This window comes from Grus americana, chromosome 4, assembly GCF_028858705.1.
Source record: "Grus americana isolate bGruAme1 chromosome 4, bGruAme1.mat, whole genome shotgun sequence".
Classification (NCBI taxonomy): Eukaryota; Metazoa; Chordata; class Aves; order Gruiformes; family Gruidae; genus Grus; species Grus americana.
Window position 1 is genome coordinate 54,442,691 of NC_072855.1, and position 25,766 is coordinate 54,468,456.

Genomic DNA, 25,766 nt, shown 5'->3' on the forward strand with positions numbered 1-25,766 from the left:
TACTAATGCAACACCCTGAAAAAACAAGCTCACATACTCCTAAAAAGTTGGGTTTTACAGGCAGCATCAGAAGTAGTGCAAGAAAATCTTAAGCAGCACTGGAAAATGAAGCTGTCCTTAACATCATTTTCTGCCTTCAACTCCAAAAAGAATGGCACCGAAGTTTGAAAAGGAGATCTTGCCCTTTGTTATCTTTAAATGCATTCTTACAAATCTTTTCCAGACAAGCAATTAGTTTCCATTCAGTTGCAAGATGAATCATTAGCGAAAATCACAATCAAACAATATTTTGAACAGCTGAATTGTAAAACAATTTTCTAGCAAAGAGTGATGTCAACATGAAGGCTGCTACTATGAAGTCATTCGTTACCTAAGTATCATTAAATAAGCACTGACCTTACATTTCACACTCGTAAAGCCTTAAAATAGCACTGCTGCAGCCAGCGTATTTCAGGCAGAAGCTTTTGTTTAGCAAAACTAAACTTCACCGATGACTGAACTAGTGCTGAATGCACTTTAAATGCAAATGTTGCCAAAACCAAACCACGCATAGTATTGTTTTAGAGACAATAATTAAAACCTGCTCTTTGTCCTTTTACAATCCGCTATAACATCGGGAGGAGGAAGCTCCCATCAGTAAAAGATTCAGCGCTACCTTTCTCATCGCTTTTATCACTGATGGAACATCATTTGTGAAATGGTGGGCAATTGTTCCCAAAATGATACTAAAGATACAACCTATGAAGCATCCGTGACTTCAGTGACAAATTGGTATGAACTACCTTCTAATACACACCCCAAAGAGAAAATAAGTGAGCACAGTGACAACTGGGGCTGCACCATATTGTCCTATAACCAAACACATTATGATTGTAAAATAAGAATTTGTGTTAGAACTGAGAGAGCTCACAAAGCCTTAACTGTTTCCTTCTCTTGGGTATGTGCTATGACACATTTTTAATTATCTAATGAATTACTGTGGGTTTTCTTCTCCAAGTGGACCCCCCCAACTTAATTTATCTAAAAGATGACGATGAGATAATGAAGCAGTAATTTCGTTTGTTCTTCATCAGTGTAAAATTCCAGTTCTAATTTATTGCACACCTTCCAGTTCCTATCCTGAAAAGAGGACATTCTGTGTCCTTGCAGCTTACTGCACTTTTAACAGGGCTATTTAAGTGCCTCAAGCTTTAAAAAACCAAAATAATTCAATGAGTTGGTGTTGTTTTGGGAGGAAATGGGATGAGTTGAAAAGAATTACCAACCTCCACAGCTAGAAAACTGAAGCACAGAAATATTACAAGTTTACAGAGTCCCCTAATTTCTAAGTACCTAGTTCAAATCAGGCCTAGGGCCTGATTTTTTTCAGTGGTATTAGGGCATCTGCAATTCTCATTAGCTTCAGATGGAGCTTTAACTGCCCACCAGTTCCACAAATCAGGCCCTTGTTTCAAGCTGAATACCTGAAAAATGAAGCACAAACAATTAGCCGTCACTAATGGAAACCCAGTGAAGTGACTTATTTAACATCACAGAGAAATTCTGTGAGGCATTTAGTTTCAGTACACAATTCCCCAGATTACAGTCCACTACCATAACCACAAGACCATCTTCTTTTCACCAGATCTGTACCTCATTTGTGACATACTTCGCTAATTTCCACAGTGAATAAAACAAGTGTCCTGCAGACAATAGCCTAATTAGCCATCTATTTCTTGCACTGAATACTTTACAATGGTAGTTATGTAGTAGTAGTCCTACTTAAAATAAAATTTAAAAAAACAAAACCAAACAACCAAACACTCAAAACATAAATCAGATGGAGATACCGTTTTGGTGTTTTTCCTGAGAGCTACTGTAACTCTAATCTTGGAGGTATAAGACGGTAATAAGCTATGTGAAGCAGACAAAGCTATTCACTCTCTTTGGTGGAGGAAGCTGAATTGAAACCCTCAGCCTTCCTGCCTAATGACCAACACAGCTTCCAAAGAGCTGATAGTATTTTCATGCACGTCATCTTCTTAAGCCACAGAAATTTAGGGGAATATAGCAAACTTCTGCTTGTTTTTATCTCAGAGAGGTATCTAATACAGCAAGAATATAAACAGTGCCATGTTCTTGATCCAAAGCAATGATTACCTTCTTCCAGGTGATTTACCAGCAACATCCATCCTGTCTTGCAGGGAAAAAACCAACACCACCACACCCAAAAAACCATATACTATAAAAAAAGAATAGCACTCATGAGACCTTTGCTTATTGTTTGCATATAAAAAGTTGTCAGTAGATAAGAGAGGTCAGGAAACATTCACTGAATCTGCTCACCTGACTTAAAGGCTTCACTACAGAATAAAATACAGCACAGAACACTTCCAGTCAGGATTTTACCCCAAAGTCATGTTCCAAAAATGGTAAATGCTGAGGCCTTTAAATCAGTACAGAGCACTGAAGTTTTTCCTATTCTTTCCATGGCATAGGCAATGTAAGCGAGAATCAGAGAAACGCAACAAGTCACTGCTGCATTCAAAGGTATTTTGAGCCGACTTCTGACACTGTGTGACAGAAAGACTCCAGAACAGGTAACTGGTCTGCATACACTGAAACCTTACTATTGTTTCTTTAAAAAAATCATTTCTAAACACCTTTTGCTAGAAAGATGCTAATTATTTTTCAAGTTTTAGGACAGAAGTGTCTGATGAGCCAATTAAGTCAAAGGGGGAGACACCTATCCCCTTTTCTCTAGGGAAGTTAAACCTGTGTGCAATTCCTACATAGCTACTGTACAACCAAAAGGGAAACAAAACCAAGAAAACCCACAACCACAAATAAGTTAGAGGATGATGACAATGCCCAGTCTGGAGCAGCAGCTCTTACTGCAAAGCTGTTAGCGAGGACTAATTCACAGTGACAGAAGAGAAGCCAACCCAGCCTGTCTCGGCCTGGGGCCTGAGGTGTCCTGCTGTTAATCGGGTCTAAGCCTCGTCTGTACGGCTACGCTTCCACTGATGGCCAAAGGGAGCGGGGGCAAAAGCAGGCGAGGAGTTGGGCTGGCCCAGAGCAAACCGCTTTGGCGAGGAGGGAGGTCACCCCACTGCTCCCCACCGCCTGACGCCGGAGGCATTGACGGTGGAAATCTACCTGCCCTAAGCGCTCCTCCTGGGCACTTCAACCATCGCTTCGGCCCTTTTTCGCAGCCGAATCCCGCACACCGACAGGGACCCCAGCCCGGGGCTGGCTTAGGGGCAACGCCGTCCCCGCACGGCGCGGAGGATGCACCGCCGGGTCCCCCTCGCCTCAGCGTGCGGGGGCCCGCCGCGCGGGCTAACGGCCGCCCCGGAGGGAGGAGCCCCCTCCCCGCCCCCCCTCCCGCAGGCCCCGCGGACCCCCTCGTCCCGACGGAGCCGGGCAACGGACAAGCGGGAGAGGGGACGAGGGGCGGCAGCGGTAGCAAGGCCGACGGGGCGCCGGGCGCGGAGGGGGGGCCGGGCTTCACCTCGGGCCGTCTCGGTCGGGTAGAGCTTCTGGGCCTTGCCGAGGAAGCGGAGGGCGCGGTCCCGGTTGCCGGCCTCCAGCGCCTCCCGCGCGATCCCGATGCACTTCTCGGCCTCGTCCCGGTTCCCCTCCATGGGCTTCTCCTTCCGCCGCCTCCGCCCGCCGCAGCGCAGAGAGAAGGGGCCTGAAGCCAGAGCGGAGCCGGGAGGGGCAGAGGGGCACAGAGAGGAGAGGAGAGGAGCGGAGCGGGCAGGAAGGCGGGCGGGGGCTCCCCTCACTCCGTGAGGCTCATCCCGCCGCACCGTGCCAGCGCTACCCGCAGCCCCAGCGCGGCGCTCGGCCCCGGCAACCAGCCTGGCCCGCCGCCTGTTTCCGGGACGCCGGCGCGCATGCGCCGCCACCTGGGCCCGGGGGCGCCCCGCCCGCCCCGCGGCTCCGGCGAATTGCCCGGCAAGGGGCCGCGCCGCAGCCAGCGCCGGGCCTGACCGGGAGCACCGCCACTCGCCCGCGGGGCCCCGCCGCCGCCTGGCAGCAGCCCGAGGGAGCCGGCTGCGATAGAAAAGTGCCAGGCGGGCGGCTGTGTGCTAGCGCTGCACTGCGGTCCAGGGAAGCACCGCACCAGGCCAGCCTGCTGCAGCCTTTGTGGGGTCCCTGCAGAAGTGAGAGGGGCCCACGCATTGTCATTTACAGTGCCTTAACTATGCTTTAAGGTACCTGTTAGCACCTTGTAACACTATAATCAGCCATATCAATTACATCCTGCCAAGAACTGCATTGCTGGGAAGAAACCACTTGGCACCGCAGCTCCAGAAGACAAGTGCAGTTAATATAGGGCTAACCAACACTTACAATGTAGGTCAACACCTTCCAGCTACAGTACAGCAGCAGAGTGTTACCTAAAAGAGGTTATAGAAACAGATTAGCCTGTTCAATGCAGAAACATCTTTATTTGAAGTACTTCACTGCTGGAGGAGCAGATCTGGAATGCCTAGGGCTTGCTGCCCCCAGCCACAGGAACCAGTCTTGACAGCAGCTTTTGCATCCTAACACACATGAGGTTTCCCTTACCACACAAATGCAGGCCTGCTCTAGGAGGAATGAACTTGGAGAGAGCTGGGCCAGCACAGCTAGGGATGTGACCTGAACACCCTTTTCATCTGCTGCTTCTGAGGATGCTACTGTGTGGCAGAAGTGAAAACTGTAACTTTCACACCCCATCCTTAAACGCCAATTGTGTAACTTGGCCCCTTGTCACTCCATGGCCTCAGACAGCAAACACTTTCCAACTTCCTGCAGCCAACAGAGGTAAAGCCCACCCACAGAAAAGCCACACCAAGACAGAGCTACATGACTGCTACCTTGGAAGCAGGTTTTAGACTCTTCGTCAAAGTTCATACCCTATGAGCCCATGGAGGTTGCTGCAGTACAGCCCCTGCCTTTCTGGGTAAGCCTGCTTCATCTTTCACAAAAAGAAAGGTGAGAGGTGTCAGGCTCTACCATGAAGTCAAAAGTTTTGGATTTTCAACATCCATCGAGTTTACCACTTCATGACAGATCCCTCCCCTGTACGAGGGCAGGCATCAAACAAAACCAGCCTTAAATAGCACCAGCCTAACATCTGCCCCGCTAGACCGCAGGCTCACTTAGCAAGTACAAGTATGTACCTTTGCAGGATAAAGCCCACGTGCCATGTCACTTGATGGTATTTACCAAGCACAGTATCCTAGGACTGTGTTTCCAGCTAGCCCCAGCACAGCTGGTAGGATTGTCAGAGTTGCATCTCCTTGGAACAACTTTGAGAGCTGTGTAGTCGAGACCAAATATTTTTCAGTTAGCAGACAAGAAACAATCAGTCTTGATATAACATTTATTGAATATTTCCACTCTAGTGGATGAAAAGTCTGTACAAAACCAAACATTTCCTTTACTTAATCAAACCAATCTAAAAACAGTCAGCTCAATCAAAACCCACTACAAATACAATAGCTTCTTTGAAGCCATGGTAACACTTAAATATGGTTAAGACTTCAATGCAGAAATTTGGTTTGTTAGAAAGCTCAAGGGAGCTTTAGCTTCTCGAAGTTACAAAAAAGGCAAAATTGTGTTTCACAGATACAGTCCACTGGAATCACCAACACTGGACAATTAAGTACTTAAGAGTCCTGAGATAACAAGGAATCCTGGTATCCTTTAGACAGTTTTCTGTTGTCCTTTCTTTCCAATAAGGGACTTGTGGATATGTGGTATTACACCTAAGAAAGAGTAACAGTTAATATCATGTTATTTCTCTTCCAACAATTTTCCTAAAACTTTGCACTTCAAATAAAATGACAGCATTAAGCAACTTCTATCTTTTAAGAGTTCTTGTCACCTAACTCATCACAAACAGCAAGCAATTTACGTACCACCACCAGCAATTGTTGCCTTAATGAGAGAGTCCAGTTCTTCATCTCCTCTAATTGCAAGCTGCAAGTGACGGGGAGTGATGCGTTTCACCTTCAAGTCTTTGGATGCATTTCCTGCCAGCTCAAGAACCTGAGGAGGAGACCATTTTTAGTGAGTTACACAAATCAAGTGAGACCAACCGCACAGCCTTAGCTATGTTGTTCTCTACACCAAATACACCATTAGTTACACCAAGATAGCAAACAATGCCTCTTTTGAAAGGGTTCCTCCTTTGCAGCTCTGCATTTAGTTTTCCCCCAGAACACAGTAAGTGTTTTACAGCAGATATGACACATTAATGGCACATTTTATAAAATACTTTTCACTTCCTATAGTCACAGCTATTTGATCTGTCCAAAATGCAGAGCAAAAGGGCCCATGCATATTTCATCATCCCCTTGATGATGCACATACTTAAAATTGGTTCAAAGCAAGTGAAGAATTCACAGTCCAGTCCAAACTGGCAAAATACAATAGGCTCCAGTCATTATGCTATTTCAGAGTTGACCAACTTGCTTGCACCCCTTGCAGGAGCTTTACCTCAGCTGTCAAGTACTCCAGGATTGCAGCACTATACACAGCAGCTGTGGCTCCTACACGCCCATGGCTAGTAGTCCTAGACTTCAGATGCCTGTGGATACGGCCGACAGGGAACTGGAAAAATAACAGAGCTATGAATAGGCTGTGACGACAGAGACAGAAAAAGAAAGCCACTACTCTAAACCGCATGCTGGGCAACAGAATCCCAGTGGCAGAAGTACAACTGGTACCAGACTACATTTCAATACTTGAGAATCCAGCTACGGACACTGTATGCCAACTTCACATCAGCAACTTCACAATTCTAACCACAAGCAGTAGCAACAGCCACAAGGGAATTCTCTTCCCCCTCCACAGATATGCAAAAGATCTAAAAATAGTCAAACGGGACATTAACACACTCAAGGATTAAACAGATGCTTACACCATTCTGGACAAGAGACAGAAGGCAGATCATGCAGGTTTCACAACCAAGCCAGAGATGGAAGGCTAACCTAACTTTTATTTGCCGACCCCCCGGGTCCCTGTTCACCTGCAATCCAGCCCGCTGAGAACGGGACACCGCTTTAGTCTTGGTCTTTCCAGAGTCCTTCCCAGCTTTACCACCAGCCTAGCAGAGAGAAGAGGTGTGTAAGAGCCGACGCACCCGCCACCGTGCCCCCTCACAGGGGCCGTACCTGCGAGGGACAGCGGCCGAGGGCCTGCGCAGGCAGCGCCCCACTGGCGCATGCGCTGCCCTCTTCCCCCTCCCCCTCCTTTCCCTCCCGCAGAGCGGCACGCGCCATGGCCAGGCGCGTGCGCGCTGCCCGCTACACCTAGCGGTACAGGCCGCTCCCCGAGCGCATGCGCGGCCGCCACTCCCTCTCCCCGGCGGCACCACAGGCGTGCGACCCCCCCCCCTCACCGCCCGCCGTCAGGTAACGCGCCTACCGGCACGCGCTCCCACCTCACCCCAACGGCTGCATCACCTCGATCCCTGTCACCCCCGGCGGCGCGGGTGGCCGCCAGCCCCCACCCGAGTGACCCCCCCGGCTTCTCACCATCGCGAACCGGACCGCAGCGCCGCGCAGGAGCAGACAGGAAGAAAGCGTCCGGCACACACGGAGCCCAGGTGACAACAGCGACCTGTCCCAACCCGCCGCGATTCAAACTGCGCCCGCTCCCGCCTTCCTCTGGCGCTTTATAAGCGCCGAACGTGCCTGCATCCGGGAACCCCAGCCTCGCCCCCAGCCAATGGCTGCGGGCGGGGGCGGGCCGCTCTGCCCCAGCGACAACCAATGGCGGGGCGGGGCGGTGCTGGCCTCGCGATGTGGAGTGCGGGAGAGGCCCCGCCCCTATTTAAAGGGACAGGCCCCTGTGGAGGGGGGGGTTGGGGGGTACTGTGACGGCCCGGGAGAGCGGCGGGAGCGGGGGGGCCGAGTCCCGGGCGGCGGCCCTCAGCGCGAGGGGCTCCCCCTGCCGCGGCTGTGGTGGCCGCGGCCTGCCCCAGCGGCGCCGGCCAACGCCAGGGTTCCGCCTGGCGTCCCCCGATGGAGCTGCCCAGCCCGGAGTCTCCCCAGATCCCCTTCCGCCCTCCGCCGTTATTTCAGGGGGACGGAGGCGCAGCCCCCGCACGTCCCAGCCCGGCGACGCGCTCCAGCGGCGCTGGCGGTGCCTGGGGTGGCGCGGGGCGCCTCCCGCGGAGGAGCGGACGCCTGCCAGGCGGGTCCGGCCCCCCGCGATCACGGCGGGCTTTCGGGCGTGCCAGCTGCTGCCCGGCGGGGGAGTCGCTTCACGAGTCCCCGATAGCGGGTCTCACCCTCTGACTGAAATAAAAGAAACTAAAATAAAATAATAAACCCCAAGCCTACCTGCAGCGGGCTGGGAGCCGAAACAGCCGCCCCGGGGGCAGCCGCTCGGTCGTCGCTTCAGGCCGCGGGCGGCCCTGCCCGCAGGCCGCGGTGTCGGCCCTCCATCACACAGACGCACGCCCCTGCGCGCCCGCGGCCGCCCTGCCCTAGAGCCGCCCGGCCCCCACTCGCCTCCCCTAAACCGAGGCGTGAGGCCTGGGTCCTGCCGGCCTCCCCCCCGCCCGGGGCGTTCGGCAGAGGCAGAGACCCGGCTGTCGCTTCAGGGAAACACCGCGGCGGCTGCTGGCGCGCAGGCAGGGCGTGGGGTCGGGGCTCGGTGGGAGCCGGTGGTTGCCTGAAGTCACCGAGCACCCCAGCTCATTTATTAGGGGTCATTTATTGCCAGGTCCCATCCCTGTACCTCTGCCTTGCCTTTTACTCAAGTTGCTTTAGATCCACCCTGATGCCGGTGGAAGCCTTCCCCAATAAAGTTAATTGCCTTAGTGTACAAAGCACCTCAGGAGCAGCGTGAAGGAGATTATGGGCTTGAGATAAGGAGTTATTACATTGTATTAGCAAAGACACGAGGCCGCCCAGTGCCATTTGAACGAGGATGATGAAGTTGCACCAACTCCTCATGATGCTGGGGGCGGGGAAGTGCCACCATGGCCAACAACTCCACACATGTGCACCGGTTTTTATTTTTACCTCCGTCTTATGCAACAGACACACGATTACCAAGGGCAACCCTGCCTCACGCCCATTTGTCTCACTGGGTATCTCACAAACTATGGTTAAAAGATGTTCATCAGGAATTTGCTTCCAAGTGTAACATTTAATTAATGCAGTGCAGATGTCCTCAGCTTGGGCACTTCAAATCCCTGCCTGTATTTGCCTGAAATGAAGCGTTAGCCCTATTTTTTTTGTCTGTTTTTTTTTCTTCCCAGGTGCCATTTGCAGTACAGCATCATTATTTCTACTTCAGAAAAAAAAAAAAAAAGCCTAGCTATTTGACCTCTGAGCTCAGCTGGGGGTGTTCTCAGTCACCTCCTTCAAAAAAATAGCAATTCATTGCACTTTTATGGAACACCATAAATCTCTGTTAGCTGAGAGATACCCCATTCATCTGTGAGTATGCAATGAGCTCAGGGAGAAACCCTGGCCCTGATAGCTGAATTCCCTTTAGAGGGAAGACCAGCTCAATCTGTTATGCACTTTACCAATATAATCAGAAAACCACTGCTTTAGTAGGTGTTAACGTATGTATTTCCTTTACCTTGATATCAAAGTGTCCCGAGCATGATGAGTACTCTTACAGACAGACATTTAATGGGGGAAAATAGAGCTGAGGGCATAAAGTTGTCGTGAGGACACTCTCCCAGCCATAGTAACTTTTCCATGTTCTTCAGTTGTACAACAAGCGAAACAGAGCTCTAAGATAGGAGAGTACGTGCTGATCCCTACAGCTCCACTTCAAGGTCTTTCCAGCTGTTCACTGAAATAGATTTAAAACTTTGTGGCTCTTCTGCTCCGACGGCTGACCCCAACTACTTGGTCCCCTGGTTACAAAGGACCCTTTGCTCAAACCTCCGGACGGCCTAAGGCCACGTGGTCAATGCCTTCAATGCCCGAGTTTCAGTCTCGGGCATTTTGTGCTAGCTGCTCCCGCTTCAGGGGAGGGAGACCTACTTCCAGGCACAGGCGCAGAGAGGCAGGACGGAATTGAGAGCAGACACTCCTCCATGCAGGAATCTGGCGGTTTGTTTTTATGTAACTGTCTGGTGCCTCTGTCTATTTGAAGCATTAGTTGTTTATGCTCTCCTTCAGCAAGCAAGAAGATAAGAGGGTTTGGGGTTTTTTTTTAAGCTTAAAAAAACCCCAAAACCTCAAGACTTTACAGAAGCCTGCAGAAGTTAAGATTTCGTTCAACTTGCTATTTTAAAAATTATTTCTGTCTAAAGTGCTGACAGCAAGGATCCATTTGCCCTTTTCCTTGTGGGGAAGAGAAGCCAAGTTGCAGGCCATAAGACCCTCTGAAAAAATCATTCGAGTTGTAGGAGGAGAAAAATTTATTTTCCTCCCTGATTTCTGTACACAGAAGTGATAGGAATCGGAACAAAAAGGCCTCCTACCAGATGGAGATAATCCCTGCCACAGACGTTCCCCACTTCCCACGTGAGCTTCCCTGATGGCTCGCTTCGGCGGCTCGCTTCGGCTGCACGCTTTTCAGCCGCCCGGGGCTCCTTACGGCTGGGATTATGCGGGCAAGGCAGCCTAACACCGAAGGTTAAGCTCACGTAAGGGTCTGTATTTACCAAACAGATCAGGTTAGGAACATGTCAGGTAGACTACATGAAGCTAGAACTAACAAGCCTCCCTAACAAGCACAACCTGAACTCCTCCCCCCCAATATTTAAAGAGAGAAATTAAAACTAACTTAGGTACACCAGGAAAAAACCCAAAGCAGCTTCAGACCCAGTCGTGAGCACAAATAACTCAACCTCAATCCCATATACACCAAGGGAGCACTTACCACCTCCATCTCCCTGATGAAACCAGCACCCCAAGCCTGCCACGCCAAGTGTCTTGTCCAGCTTTTATAACGTAACCACCTCATGTGGGAGAAGGGAGATATGCTTCAAGGGGGAGCAGAGTAATTGGCTTTTATTAGTCCAGTTAACATTAATAGGTTCCTTTAAGAAGGTGCAAAATCCCTCTAAAAGGAAAGATTATGGGAAACCTGGTGAGGAAATGCAAGATGCTATCATGCAGTGGGCCTAGAAAGGGAATTACTGCTAGCTGGCTTGTGTAATGGTCTCGGTGAGGCATGCTGGGGTATCTTTTTATTATCTCTGAAGGCCAGCGATGAAGGACTTTGCGTCCTTTACCCAGCCCTTGTGCCACTGCTTTAATCATATGAAGTTTTTCTGATGCTTTTCATGGCAAGGTGTTGTATTTGTACTAAACCGCTGTCTGTGTTCGGCGAGGCATCCTGCGATGACCTCCTTTCATTGCAGTACGTTACTCACAATCCAACAGACAGGCTGCTGATACAAGGTCCTTTGCCGGCGGTACACCTGCCAGGTCCGATGGAGCGCCGTGCCCTCCCTTGGCAGCAGGCTTTGGGCAGGTCCTCGCTGGGAGGCAGGCAGCCTCACAGGGTGAGCGGCCGGGTAAATACTACCTCCACTTTGGAGACAGAGTTGTAGCTGAGGGACGTTCAGTCGCCTGGCTACCTTCTCAGAGCACGTTTTTCAACACATCTTAGGAGAATTGGGGTATAGTGCTGCTTTCCTTTCTGGTCGTCTACTGCTTAATAATGTTGTCCTTCGAGAGTAACGCTGATTTTCACTCGCCTGCAAAATACAGACACAGTCTCTAAAGCAGGGACCACTTCTCACCCCTCACTAACTACTAAGCTATGAACATGGTGTTATTTGGACGCTCTCTTGAATTCCTTTCTCGCAGGGTTTTAGTTTCTGCAGAAGTGGTGGCGATCATCTTCATTAGTAGACTAATGAATGAAACGCTCCCGCAAAGCTCTTTGTATCACATCCCTCAGGGAACTTTGCAGTTTCTGGATCCTGAACGAGTTTATGCGGGACATACGTGCCTAGGTGCTCAGCCCTGCCGTGGTATTCCTGGCATACAAATTTGAATATCTGGGAAACTTCAAAGCCGCACAGGGGAAGGCATTTGGGGAATTCATTTTTTGGTGACAGCTAAGCAGAGACATCTTAGGTTTTTTTGCATACGGTTTTAAGTCAGAGGTTTTAGTATGCCTAACTTTGACCTAACTCCACCTTAGGTGAGTGATTTAGTTTGTGGGTTTGGGGTTTTGTTTTAAGTCTGTAACCACTGCTTACATTCATTTAGGCTCTATTTTTGTGGTGAGATCAATTACAGTACAGCTTATATTTGCCCCGGGGTGCTCTTCCCTTGCAGAGGGCTTCCCTGCTGCCCTTTTGCAGGCCCTCTATCAAATAACAGGGTTCTGCTCGGTTGGGTCTCCCTGCCGGCTGCCGTATTTGGGTTGAGGAAGATCACATCCTCTCTGGTTGCACTGTTGTGTTGTGCGTGGTGATGAACGGATGCAACTATTTGGCTTAACAGATACATTTATTAATCTGATATCTGGAAACAGCTTCACGCACCCCTGTAATAGATCTGCGGATAACCCTTGCATACTGATTTCAGAGACACTTACATCTATGCTGGTGTTCATTGTACACTTTTGTATCCGCTATTAATAGTGTCATAATGACTAGTCTGAATAGATTTTTATCTCATTCTTGTTTAGCCAGCTGTGAAAGGAAGCTACATCTAGTTAGGCAAAATGAAACAAGCGTCTGTCAGAGACGGTGCCAGCCAGAAGTCCTTGTCCTCATCCCGCCCATCGTCTTACGCAGAAACTTCTCCTCCCCCACTCCCTTTCTGTTGCTGTGTGCCTTGGTCCTCCTCATTACCCATGTTTCAGCTCCGTTCAGTATAGTAACTGAAGTGAGTAATATTTACGCCGTATTTTGTGCTGTGCTATAGAGCCATATGCGAATACCTACTCCGGCTGTGCTCAAGTTGGGGAACTCTCGGGGCAGATCTAATTTGCCCTGTGATACCTATGCCCAGGGGACAGTGTAATTAAATACTCTTGTATCAGTTGCAGCAATTTGGTTATATCCATTTATTTTCATAATAAAGCAACCTAGAAAAACCTTTTTGGGCTAGTCGCTTCTTGTTGTTTAATCCACTATCACTCCTACATGAAGCCTACATTGTAGACAGTCTGTGTCTGAGGTGGTGAAGTCAGCGTGTTTGGTTTGAACTAGCAGTGTGCTATGAGCATATCTTATTTCGGTTCATTCTTTCAGTAATATATAATTCTTTCAATAATTGTATGTTTCTTCAGTCAGTCTGCTTGCTAAAAGGTTTAAGTTAATTTGGAACAAAGAGTAGCAAAGTTTAAAAAGCAAATGAGAAAGGATGAAGGCAATGTTTCACATCTGGCTTTCAGTGCAATCCTTTGAAAAGAAAAAGAAAATCCTTTCTCTTCTCTGTGGGACTTCAGTCTACTCACCAGCTCTCCCAAACAGCGACTTTGTCCTATTAACTCTTTACACTCACAGCCACCCTTTCTTCTCCCAGCACTTGACATCCACCTTTCAGTTCAAGTGGACCCAACCATGACAGTGCAGCAAGGAGGAAAAAAGAACCCATGTGATTAGAGAAATCCTTTATGTGAAAGAGAAACTGGAGGAAAATTGTGTTTTCCTGAACATAGCTGGTTCCAGCTTTTCAATCAAAATGCTCCGTTGTAGGAGCTGCAAATGGTTCTTCACAAATTGTTCTGTGAAGATGAAAGGGGAAATAGAAATGCCATCTGCCCCTCGGAAAAGCAGAGAAAAGATTTACTGGGGAGCTTGTCCTTTCCTTGCCAAAGTTGTTGCAGGTAGAAGGGATCCAATTCTTCTTTGTTGGTAAGAGGCATCTACTACAGCCATCATTTGTTTCTGGATTGACAACTTGGTTTACTTCTTTGTGGCATAAGTTGACTTTTCTAGAGAATTAACTCAAGCTCACAGCTGAAATGAGATCCTGTACTGTACCTGGCTCATAACACAGACAGCATAGCCCTCGCTGCATAATGCATAATTAATAATAACATGTTCTCATTTTTAGTCACCTGCAGCAAAGAACTGCAAGCCTCAGGGTTTGTTTTACACAGAGAAAAGCACCAATTTTGTGGAGCTAGGTGAGGTATCGTTATGAATATAACTATTACCAATATACCTTTATGAGCAATGATAAGAGTAACTCAGGAGCTCACTTCTGGCAAAATTTGGGATCTGCAGCTATAGGGTGGTTCATTCTCAAGAAGAATGACTCCCTGAGAGGTGGGGTTTTTTTATCTTTAAATTCTAATAATTGTAGCTAAAAAAAAAGAAAAAAAAAAGAAAAAAAAAGAAAAAAAGAAAAAAAGAAAAAAAGAAAAAAGAAAAAAAAGAAAAAAAAGAAAAAAAGAAGGGTAAGTGGGTATTAGACCCCTCACATGATTCCATCTCTTCCTTGCTCTCTGCTGCAGTGAAGGTCCTTCTGCTCTGGACTCGTTTTAGAACTCGTTTAGAGTTATTTTAGTTTCCTTATTGCACAGGTTTGCACTTGGAGGGCAACTGATCCTGCAGTATCACTATTAATGTCCAATTAAATTTGATATACTGTGAAAATGGTTTCTCACTTTGACCAGGGGCATAAAGATGATTGCTTCAACCGTAAAGGGGCTGGGACTGAGCAAATGAAATTGGCCCAATGGTGGCAGCATAACATAAGAAATAAAATACAAAAGGATGACGGGCTTCCTCTTCAGCACAGGTTTTAGGCTGAGTCATCACTGCCAAAGAGGTATCCTTGATCTTTGAGGGTGGGGTTGCCTTTAAAACCAAAGCACAGCACTTATCTTGCTGTAAAATTGGAAAGAAGAAACATTTTATTTTTTTACTACCAGGCAACAAGGCAAGGTCAGCACTTTGCATGAGGTGGACCTTGTCTGATGGCCATCCGGTTAAGAGCCTCTCCTAGGACTTCAGAGTGGAAAAGGTAACATGCATTAGGGATCTTGTGTTAAAACCAGACATTTTCTTAGATGTGAAGACAAAACGGAATTTAGTGTCTGAAAGTCACTAGATGGAGTTACTGCAGATGAATAGAGGCATAATTATACAGCTATAAAATGACTGCCTTTAGCAAGTAAGCTCTTTAGCTTAAAAAAAAAAATAAAATCCCATCCTGCCAAATTTTGTGGAGGTTTTGTATTTTCTGATGATTTTCTTGCACCTTTTCTAATTTTCTCATCTGAGGCTGAGCCTGCATGTTCTTACATTTGTCCAAAACTTGACACATCAGACCCCATGTGCCTGTGGAAATAACAAGATACTGAACATTTGCAGTGGTGAGTAGTGTTATCGCTGCTTCTGAAGCACTTTTCTTCTCATGCGAAAAACAGAAAAAAAAAACCTTTGTCAAGTTTGTCAAAAATAATGAATTACTGGTGGGGGCTTGCAACACCTGGGAGCAGTCTGAAGAAAGAGAAATATTCAGCACAGAGAGTGTTAAACATCAGTGGTTTGAAAGGATTTCAGCAGGAGCATCTTCTCCTTTTCTATGACTCTTTGAGGGGATGCGTATCCATCCCTCTTATCTCAGTGAAGCAGCTGGGCTACTGCTACCATAAATCAGGAGCAAAACTAAGGGACAGCGATGGGGAAGACTTATGGGAGGGCAGCAGCGGTGCCTGGCGGGACGGGGAGCAGGCCGGGTTACGACGAGTCGCTCAGACCTCCTGCGGGAGGGAGAGATGGCGGACGCAAAGCCTGCAGCGCGGCGGCGACGGGAGGGAAGGGGCACTGCTGATACCTGCTGGGAAAATCCTTCTCCAGGGGGTGGGAAACCCCCAGGCTTGGCGTGGAGCAGGTGGGAGGTAAGCGTGGGGCTGGGGTTGGGGTGGGAGCGGCGGCATCGGGGTGTTTTATGACACTTTGGACCCCGCAGCTGGCTGGGCACACTGGGAGGTGATACCAGCCCCTGAAAGCCACTGGTGCCAGGGTGGGTCAAAGCCCCACCTCAAATGTGAGTTCCTCCCAAATGTGAGTGTTGCAATGCCTTCCTCAGCACCACAGCCTTGCCCAGACTGGATTGCAATGTCACCGAAGCCTCTGCAGAGTCCCTGGGGGTTTCTGCTCACTGGAACAGGGAACACAATGCGGGACGCAGCGATAGCTGTTGCAATGCAGAGTTTGCTAGTGCACAGTAACGTAGCGTCTTCCAGCACAGTCATTATGGGTGGGATTTTCAGGCATTACTCTTGATCACCTTTTTGATCCTGATCACCTGGCTTTGGCACACGGGTGTGCAGGCGGGACAGCCAAAGGTGCCGTAGGAACCAGGTTGCTTAAATACACATGCACGGCCTGGTTTGGCTCCCTCACTGCCCGGTTTACCACTGGGCTTCCTCTTGCTTTAGAGCAGCCCCAACGATGCAAGGTCTGAAACATGCAAAGTAGTTTCTGAATGAGTCACCACAGAAGAAAAGGGTGGGGGTGAGCAACCGAGAGCTCCCGCCAAGACTAGGAAGGTGGTTTCAGACCAGTGGTCTGCTTCCCACTGCTGCCTGGGGCAGTGCAACACGCTCCCCACGTTCCCGTGTTTCAGGTAGACTAAAGCTCATTGCCCTGCCGGGGTCTCAGAAGAGCTCTCGGTTTTGGGGACACTGTGCCTTTGGTCCCCGGTGCTGGCCATGAGGGCGAGGGGCTGCGGACAACCAGCCTGGAGGAAGCCCAGGGGACTCACACCCCCCCTCCTCCATCGTTCCTGCAGGGAGATCTCACTTCAGGGTGCCCCCCCTCCTCCAGCACCTGCTTCTTGAGAAGCATCATCACGTTTCCCCTCTGTCTTGGTCGTGGAGATACTCAAAACAGCATCACATTTACCTGAACGCAGACATAGCCACAGCAGAGGGCAAAGGAGTATTTTGGTAACTAATGATGAAAACGAGTGCTAACGTCTCTGCTTGCTGTGGGACTAGCTGCGTGCTTTCAGATGTTCAGAGGTTGGTGGGCAGCCAAGCGAGGACTGTTTGTGGTGCCATCGCCCAGAGCTGGGATCAGTCACTCTAGCACTTTGTGCACCTGCCTTTTGCATAGGTTTTGGTCTTCCTCGCCATTTAGGAAGGATTAGGAAAATAAGATAGGAAAAAACCCCACAAAACCCCAAAAACCAGACTAGGGACGCTCAGTGGGCCATTTCTAAAGGAACTGCCCATGAAATGTCTCACTTGCCACATCTGATCATGCCTACACAACTGCAAAAAGCTGAAAGCCTCCCAAAAAAACCCGAGCCTGGGACAAAAAGTGGACATCCAGCGGTTCCCAGGCCACCTGCCTCACAGGAGCCAGGCACAGTGTCACCGCAGCAGTGAGGGCAGGAGCTGCCAGCAGCCGATGGCTGGTCGTCCTGGACATTGCCACGGAGAGGTGGTGTCCCACAGGGAGGGTTCACGCTGGGTTGTACCCCCATGACGGTGGTGTATGGTCACAGCCTGGCTGTAGAGGTTCCCACTGCAGCACCTGTCCCGCCACGTCCTTTCCCTTCCTTTCATTTAGGAGTAGTCGGTCGGTGGTTTGCTGTTACTTGTGGTGGACGTACCAGGCCTGCAACAGAAACAGCTCCTCCCAAACGCCATGTTTCCCTCTCCCTTCCCATGACTTTGGGCAGCTCCGTGCAGAGCGTAAAGGAGACGCCACAGACGTGAGCATCCTGCAGCCCCCACATCCACGCCCATAAAAGCGCTGCCGCCGCCTCTTGCGGCATTGTGCACCCTATCTCCTGCAACCACCTGAACCGTTTCCTAACATATTCCAACCTCTACAGCAGTGACAAAATAGCGCAGTGACAGTAGTAGGCAGCACACGGTTGCTGTGTGAAACCAGCCTCTCACTCAGCAGCCTCTGCTCTTCAGAAATGCCGCCCTTCCCTTCACCAGGGATCTGCACCCAGCTTTGCCTGAGCCAGGCCCTTAACATCAGCCGTGTCCCCAGCAAGCAGCACTCCTTACAACATTTCTAGCCACCGTAATTTTTTTCAGTATAATTTCCTCCTGTTCAACAAGACGAAAGCGTTCAGCAGTAACTGGATTGATCTATGACTTGCATTTCCCCTTGGATTTGCCATTATCTTATGGGGATTTACATACCCAACAGCACTTTCAGGCTCCACAGGTCCCCGGTGCGTTTACAGAAGAACTTTTTTGTCAAAACATCTGGGAATCATCCCTGTCCAAGCGATGGCATTGCATGGGCTGAATGGGAGGGCGTCTCAAACAGAACAGCAAAATTTCCTACTTCCCCAAGCTTGCCAGCCGGAAAATCAAATGTTGAGGCATTTGTATGTCATTATTGCTTAGTTATTTTATCTACTTAGCCTAATTAGCTAACTAGGCTCATTTAATCCTCAGCATTCACTAATCCCAATTAGAGATGGGCCTGAACCAGGACCTGGGTTCCAATTAGGAGATAACAAGCTCTTGGCAGCCTACTGCCTCCAGCGGTCTCTGCAGCTGATCATGGTATGTAGGAGCACAGGGGCCCCCGCCAAACAGTGAGGCAACACCGAACTCATACCACCTCTGCCCTCAAGCTCTCCAGACAGCTGAGAGGCAGATCAGGACCTAAATGTGTCGTTTACTTTGCAATGGTCCGCATATACCTCGTGTGCTGTGCCCCCCCAAAATGAGGGGGAGTTGGTTTTTGCACCCATCTGTATCAGTTGCATCAAACCCTCTGCAGTGGCCAGAGGAGCCCCTGGGTGTTGATGATCTTGCATCTCATCATCCTTACCAGCTGCTTCTTGTCCCCTTGGCTCATTCTGAGCGTGGCATGGTGACAAACCCGCAGACATGCTGGAGTCACTATTCACAAGTACCTGTAGCAATAAATTTTGCACAGATGAAGAAGCAAGCTTGTTCTGTAACAGCCGCGGTCACCCGGATGGGCCTTACGACCTGTTTCTGACTTGGCCATTGAAATGGGACTGCTCGTATCTGCTCTGCTCCCGTGTCCTCAAGAGAGGGACAGTGGTGTGCAGGGAGTCTGCAGGCGTTTCGGCACGTCCCCAGAAAAACCAGACCCAGGAGTCCAGCATTGCTTGCACCAAAGCTGCAGAGCTGAAGGACAAGGTATCAGCAGTCTCCTCCAGATCACACACCATCAGCATGGTTTCTCTCAGCGCACCCAGAAACTTGATCAGCGCTTGCCTCCAGTATTGTTTTCAAAGAACCACGTCTTCCAGCCAGGACCGTGCCTGGCCTCCATCTCCCCACGTAGTGGGGAAGGGTTTTACCTTCCGCAGCGCCGGTGCCATTGGCGAGACACGCTGCTTTCTCCTGCGGGGAGGCAAAGGGCTCCTGGTAAATTGTGTGGGCAGGAGGCTCCGCGTGGGGCTCCTACGGCCTTTCCTAACCCTGCTCTTCTTTCCCCAGCCAGGGGTCTCTGACCCCGCCAAGATGTGGTTGCTCAAGTTGTCAGCTCCTCTCGCTGGAAGCTAATAGCTAGCATACTGAGCAAAGAAAATCCAATTTGGCATCAAAAAGCAAACAGCGCAATTCTGGTGTCTCATCTTTTTTTCCTGCTGGTGCAGTACATCAGGCTTTTTGCTGATTTATACCTCAGATGCAAGAAGAATTTCAGACCCAAGGTTATTCTTCTGTCAGGTGTGGATGCTGGCGATGTGTCCTCACTGTAACACGGGATGAAAGGGTTTATGAACCAGGGACGTTCACAAAGGGACTGTTCACATCTGTATGGTGATGCTGTGGTCGGCGGTGGGCAGCGGTGGGCCGAGGACCTGGCTGCCTGAGGAATGAGGCTCCTTCTGGCAAACACCCTTGATGAATTGCTCATAAAAGCCCGATGTTGCCTTATGATTTTTATTTTTCTTCTTTTCTTCAAGAGGACCACTAGAAAATGAAATGACTGTAGTTTCCTTTGCTGTAGCAGAGCTTAAAGGGGATATTAACTCGGGAGCTGGTCCGCTGCTCGCTGCAGTTGGCGGTGCCTTTTCCGCGAGCTTCAGTGGGTGCTGGCACCGGCTCTCTATCAAAGGAGACTTTGATTTTCTGTCCTTGTGTGAGCCTCCTCCTGTTTCTCTTCAAGGAATAGCTTTGGGAGCCTTCAGAGCTCAGATGAAATATTTCCTGTAGCTGGTCCTCAGCTTCTTTTTCTCCTTGCATCATTACTGCTTCTCTCTTTAACAGTCAGCAGCTGTAATCACCGTTGGCCTCCTCCTGCTGTACATCCCACTGTGCTACGAGAACTTCCATTTTCATGTGACTCACGTGTACGCTCGCCTGGGGTACCCCAACGCCCAACACATCGTGGGACAGAGGTATTTGCAAGGTAGTATTTCTCCAAGCCGTGGCTAACTTGCTGCCAGAGTACGTATGAGTATAAGCCAGAAACGCAAACGTGGCTTTTACGCTATGTGGTACACCACCATATGGATGGATTTTGGATACCATATTTTATATCCTAATAATTACTTTGCTACCTTGTCTTACACCCAGGAGCTGGAGTGGAAAAAAATGAGGACATGGCCATGCACTGGTTCAGGTGAGGTGCAAAAAAAACCCCCAACTCTTGCCATAGAAAATTGTCCTCTCCTTAGGAAAGGCTACTGTGGAGTGGGAGCAGGAAAATGAGCCGGCAGTGTTTTAGGGGGAAAGCTGCACTGACCCATCCTGTGCCGGTGGGAGGGAGGTGTGCAGGGTGGCAGTGGGGAGACCAGGAGCTCCCAGCTTCTTGCTGTTGGTCAGATGCTTCGCTCTGCTTTCCCCACCTGCTATTGCTATTTTTTAAATAAGTGGGAGGCAAGTGAGTATCTCAACAGTGAGAGTGCAGAGGGATGCCGGCGCTGCTGTACAGCCTTTTGGGGAGATTCGAGCTGCAGGTGGGCAGAAGGAAAAATGCACAGGCGCAGGAGGGGAGAGGGCCAGAAGCTGCTGAGGCAACGAAAAATCGAGTTACAGCAGCGTATTAATTTCCTGCTCTCAGCACATGCTCCCAAGAGGTTTCTGCCACGTAAGCGGTGCAGCCGTGCCTGGCGTGCACATTTGCTGCGGTACCCAACCCGCGGCGGGAGCCTGGGCTGCATCCCCCGAAACCCTCCCACTCCTGCTGAGAAACGGGAAGGATGAGGTATGGGGAAAGTTACTGTGCTACCCAAAAAGCGGGGGGAGAAGGGGGGACACGTTGAATGTTTCCTCTGTGTTTGCTCAAGGCATAGAACAGCATCAAGCTGCAGGATTTTTAAGGCTGAAATAACTGTGCCTGTGACAGCAGGGGTTGTGAACCAAGAAAGCATCTTTAAGGACATCTGTACTTAGAGAAACGCTGAAGCCTTGGTGCCTTTCTGAATAAGGATGCTTCCCAAATCAGGGCCTGAAAATTTTAAAGGGGTCGCATTTCAGGATACTGGTTTATACATATCTTTTTCCTTCTTCACTCTTACCTTGCTTTAAAACATTCAAACTCAGGTTTTCTTCTTCCGTACTTTCGCTCACCACTTTCTTTGCTTCTCCCTTCCCCCCTGTAGGCAGGCTGCGGGGCAGGGCCATCCCCACTCCTCCTTCAACCTGGCCGTATGGGCACTCAGAAACATGACGAGGACAGTGGCCCTGGAAGAAGGGTAACCTGAGCTATTCCTCTTCCTTTCCCTTCCAGCTGCATTCCCGGCTCCTCCTGGGGAGGGAGGGAACCCACTGCTGTAGATACTCCACGCGTGCAGCTGCTCCAGCATTTCTAATGCCCTCTCCTTGTATTGTCAGTAATGCTGCCCTACCTGCGGCAATAAAACTGAAAAAAGCGGTTAGCCCAACGAGGTCTTAAAGATTAGGTGGCACAGTACCTAAAATGCCTGTGGTCTGATTACATCCGTATTTCCATCAGTGGTTTCCCAGTCAAGGCAAGGGACAAGACCCGTACTGGTATAGAAAGAGCTGTTGAAGCAACATGCAAGTTTTCTGCTAGAAAGAGCTATCTGTCTTTTGGGGGGAGCCCCCTTTTCACGCTCCTTCCCATCCAGCGAGGTCAATGAGAAGTTTCCCGTTGGCTGCCCAGAGGCTGGGTTGAAACTGCCCAGGACACGCTTCTCTCCCGACGTGCCTGCGCACACCAGCGTTCCCAGCAAGGCCCACAGCCAAGGAAAACTTGGCTTGTGCTCTGTACAGTCGCTGCGGTGACTCGTCCTGGGGCTAAGTGAAGCTGAGACAACTGATGAGTTCCCATCACAGTGAAACCCGGTCCCTTTTTTTCTTTTTGTGTCTGTTGTTTTGTTTTGAGTGTTTTACATTTACTCCAAGTTGAAAAATTAAAATTGAGGTCGGAGAGAGCAGTCTTAAGCTAACTGCAACTAAAAAAGCAATGTTTGGGCAAACGCCATGGGTGGAAGCCAACACGTTTCATTTCAATCTCTGTTGCATGTTGTGTGATCAGGCAGGCTCACGTATTGAGTGGTAAAGGGAGTATGTCTTTCAAGAGCTCCAAATCCATCTCTACTTCAATTCAACTAAGACAAGAAAATCACCAAACCTAAACCACATGTGCTCGGGCCACAGGGAAAAGCAGACAGAAAATCAGATAATTTTTGGAATAGCGGAGAGTTAACTTTCCAGACGCTTTCAGATCCAGTAGCTGTGGTCCTCTTATAAAAGCCTGGGTAAATAAAATTTAGCTAGGAATGAATCAAACCTCCTCCTAGATTTTCTTGATGAAGGTTTCATGTCCTTCAGGGAAGTGGAGAAACTCCTCAGTGTGGCAGCAGCCCACGGGCTCCGAGAAGCTCAGCAACTTTTGGAAAACATCCTCAAGAGCAGAAGCCTTCCCTGAATGACCACTGCAACACCGATGCTTGTCCGACCTTGCTGCCTTCTGCACTTAGCAACCCCGCTTTCTCCTTGCTGAGTGTCTAGTCCTTAGGCATTTGAATCATTCGTCTGACATTACAGTTGCTTCGCACTGGATCTCCATGGTCAGATCTGTGGTAGCGATGCGTTGCTGCTCCTTCTCCTTTTGCTTCCTGCCTCACCACTTCTGAACAGCGTTGGGAAGGTGGGGTGGAGGAGACAAAGAGCCTGCAGGGTTACGCTGACGATGGGCGTATGAATGTTGTCGGAAAAGCACAGCTAGTATTGCACCAACTGATCTGCTAATACGAAGTTAGATCCAAATATTTATCTGGGTCGATGCGGTGTTGCTTGCGCATTTGTGCTGTGTGTATTTCATGCTCTGCTTATGCATTGCAATAAATGATCACGACTGAGGCTTTATCACTGTAAATCAGCATGACATGCATGCATGATGTCATTTCTAATAGAAATGACAGTGATTTAATAGAAAAATATAAATAATGCCCACACTTAATAGCTATCATTCCTTATCAACATTGCCATTGCCATTCCAGTTTCGGGGAAAAGTAATTCAATTTAATGGAAACTGCCTTCATTTTCAGGGTGGTCTCGGTTTAAAACCACAGTGGGAGCAATTGCATTTCACGGGAAGTGCACTCACTAAACAAAGATCTGCAGCGTTTTGCTAGCAATAAAATTGTTTCCCAGGGCTGCCTGTGTTGGTGTGCAATCTTTCCTTTTTTCCTACCGTGATTATCCAGCTCAGTTGTTGCGTTACACGAGGTCCTGCACTCCCCCCGGGTGCCTGCGGCCACGCTGGTGAGCCCGAGACCCAGGGGATGCCGCCGAGGGACCAAATGGGACAGCATTTGGCCGAGGTCAGTCTTTGGTTTCCAAAAATTGCTTTTGCGCTGTGACTTGTAGGCAAAGGCGTGAAGGATTTTTGCCCAGGCTCCTGTTTCCCCGTACCCTCTCGGATTGAGCCTCGGTATCGTTCCGGGGTGATGCCAGCCACGTCTGGGGAGCGTCCCCCAGGCACAGCATACCTGCGCCCAGCGCGGCGGGGGCCCGTGGCCACATGTTAAGCGAGGGATGGCCGGGCTTTGCCTCTGCTCCGCCTGGCTGTCCCCAGGCTGGGCTCCTTGGGGCCAGCTCTGCGTCTTGCTCCCAGGAGGAGAGGATGGAATGGAGGAGACCTGGGACCTGGCTGTCCTCCTGCCTCTCCCAGTTCATCCCTGGCAGCACCTGCTGCAGACCAACATTCTCTGTTTGCAGTGCAGTTGCCTGCTCCCCCCACCCACTTTTCTCCTTTCTCTTTCCCTTCCGCGCTCCCTCCCACGCATCCCTTTATTAAATCTGGTACCACAAAACCCTCAGCAGAGCAGAGCACCAGGCGAGCTCTTCCCTTCCCCTCAAGCAGAAAAGCAAGACAGTGTTTGCCAACTCAAAAAAGGAGCTTATTTCCATGGCCTCTGCGGCGGCTGTGGACTGGGGCCCTGAGCCAGGACCCTTTGAAAGCGGTGGAGTATTTCCCTTGACATGAGGCTAATGCTGCATCACGTCTCATAGCCACTTTTTTTTCTTATACAGTAAACACACACGAGCTGCAGCTCCTGATTTGGAAACTACACCTATGCTGTATGTCTCGTATATGGAGAGATGCACCAGTTAGGTGCAGTGGGCATCCTTTTCAGGCCTGTGGTACTCTCCTCTTTGTGTCTGTGAGCCAGAAAGCCTTGTATTTGTCCCCACAAAACAGCATCCACCAGGCAAATGGTGTGAGGAGGTCTGTCAAAAGCCCTGCTGAAACCCAGACCCGTGGTGTCTGCTGCCTCTCCTCTGCCCCCAAAGTCGTCCTCCTTGTTTTCTCCATCCTCCCTGACCGCAGCAGCCCATGTTAGAGGGGCATTCAAGCATGGTCGGGGAGAGCCATGCCCAGCTGCCCGCCTCCGCCAACCGGTGATGGCCAAGTTCACACCCTTTTCCTATTGCCGCTGGGTCTGGGATGATGCTGTGAGCTGCCTAGGTTCGGCATACGGCGCTACATCGGTGAGCACCAGGTGTGCTAACCTGGGTATTTAAATAGCGAGTATGCTGAGGGCCCGGTGGGCAGGATCATTGCATTTCACAGGATTTCAGAAATCGCCTTTCTCCCCATCCCTGCCTGGTCAAAGCGAGTGAGCAAGTTTTTGCGCGCTGATCAGTTTTCCCACCTGAGCCATGCCATTGCCCAGCACCAAAACAGGCATTACCACCAACCGGGAGACTCTGCAGCTACCGGGCAAAAAGTCAGCTTCAAGGTTCACGTTGCCTTTGCTTTGGTGACAAGATGTAATGGCAGCCCGTTACTCGTTTGCTGGTCCTTTTGTTCATTTTCTCAAAAAACCTAATCTTTATGACATTAATTATTAATTATGACATTTTTCCTTGATCTCAGCTGTAGTTTCATTAGCCCCATATATTTCCTTACTGGTACACATGGTCTCATACAATGGGCAAGTGACTTGTCACTCAATGCTTTCCAGGTGGCCTATTTTTTAATAAGGAGTAGTAAGAGCTAGAAAATAAATCATGAGCAACCTTGCCTACATTTCTACAGAAGAAAATAACCGTTGATTTAATAAAGCCAGTTATCAAACACCAGTGGGAGAAGGCTGTTGCAGCTCAATGTGGTGCTGAGATTTACCAAGAAAAGATGTTCATCGGTTTCGTGCGATTTGCAGAATTAGCTCTTGCATTTCTACCCTCGCATCACCTCCCCTGAGACACAGGTGTCTCCCACCCTAATTGCTGTCTGTATGATCCCCTCCTGGCTTTTCTTTCAGTCCAATCCCACTAAACGTGGTTTTGCAGTCAATGGTCGAGGGCATGCACATTCCCTTTCCTCCTACCTTTTTCCCTTTTTCTCCCACCACCTGCCTTGCTGGGGCTGCGCTGGCTCCCAGCGGGTGCGGGCACCCTGTCACCCCCCCCCCCCAGGGAATGGCCCCTGGTCGTGGGGCGCTTGTCCC

At 49.6% G+C, this 25,766-nt stretch overlaps 2 protein-coding genes and 1 long non-coding RNA gene across 6 annotated transcripts in view; 1 reads left to right on the forward strand and 2 right to left on the reverse strand.

The window, feature by feature from the left end:
* Positions 1 to 3,888, reverse strand: part of DNAJB14 (DnaJ heat shock protein family (Hsp40) member B14) — a 28,354-nt gene extending 24,466 nt beyond the window's left edge. For 2 of the 4 annotated variants that reach the window (XM_054824018.1, XM_054824020.1), the window contains exons 1-3: positions 3,494 to 3,630; positions 2,140 to 2,221; positions 1,333 to 1,463 (exon numbers count right to left, since the gene is read on the reverse strand). Coding sequence is in view for 1 of the 4 variants with exons in the window: in XM_054824017.1 (XP_054679992.1) it covers positions 3,494 to 3,626 (133 nt within the window). In the remaining 3 variants the exon portion in view is untranslated. Of the gene's footprint in view, positions 1 to 1,332; positions 1,464 to 2,139; positions 2,222 to 3,493 lie in introns of all 4 variants that reach the window. The other 2 variants (XM_054824019.1, XM_054824017.1) reach the window with 2 other exon arrangements.
* Positions 3,889 to 5,345: 1,457 nt separating this feature from the next.
* LOC129205797 (histone H2A.Z) lies at positions 5,346 to 7,700 on the reverse strand. The gene is made up of 5 exons (XM_054824021.1): positions 7,518 to 7,700; positions 7,010 to 7,087; positions 6,478 to 6,591; positions 5,898 to 6,027; positions 5,346 to 5,744 (listed from the first exon to the last, which is right to left on the reverse strand). Exons 1-5 carry the CDS (start codon positions 7,518 to 7,520, stop codon positions 5,683 to 5,685), a joined length of 387 nt encoding a protein of 128 aa, XP_054679996.1. The 5' UTR covers positions 7,521 to 7,700; the 3' UTR covers positions 5,346 to 5,682.
* A 12,409-nt stretch (positions 7,701 to 20,109) lies between these two features.
* LOC129205887 (uncharacterized) lies at positions 20,110 to 23,508 on the forward strand. The gene is made up of 4 exons (XR_008576903.1): positions 20,110 to 20,248; positions 20,416 to 20,461; positions 21,444 to 21,536; positions 22,639 to 23,508. It is a non-coding gene; the product is annotated as an uncharacterized LOC129205887 (long non-coding RNA).
* Positions 23,509 to 25,766: the final 2,258 nt, after the last annotated feature.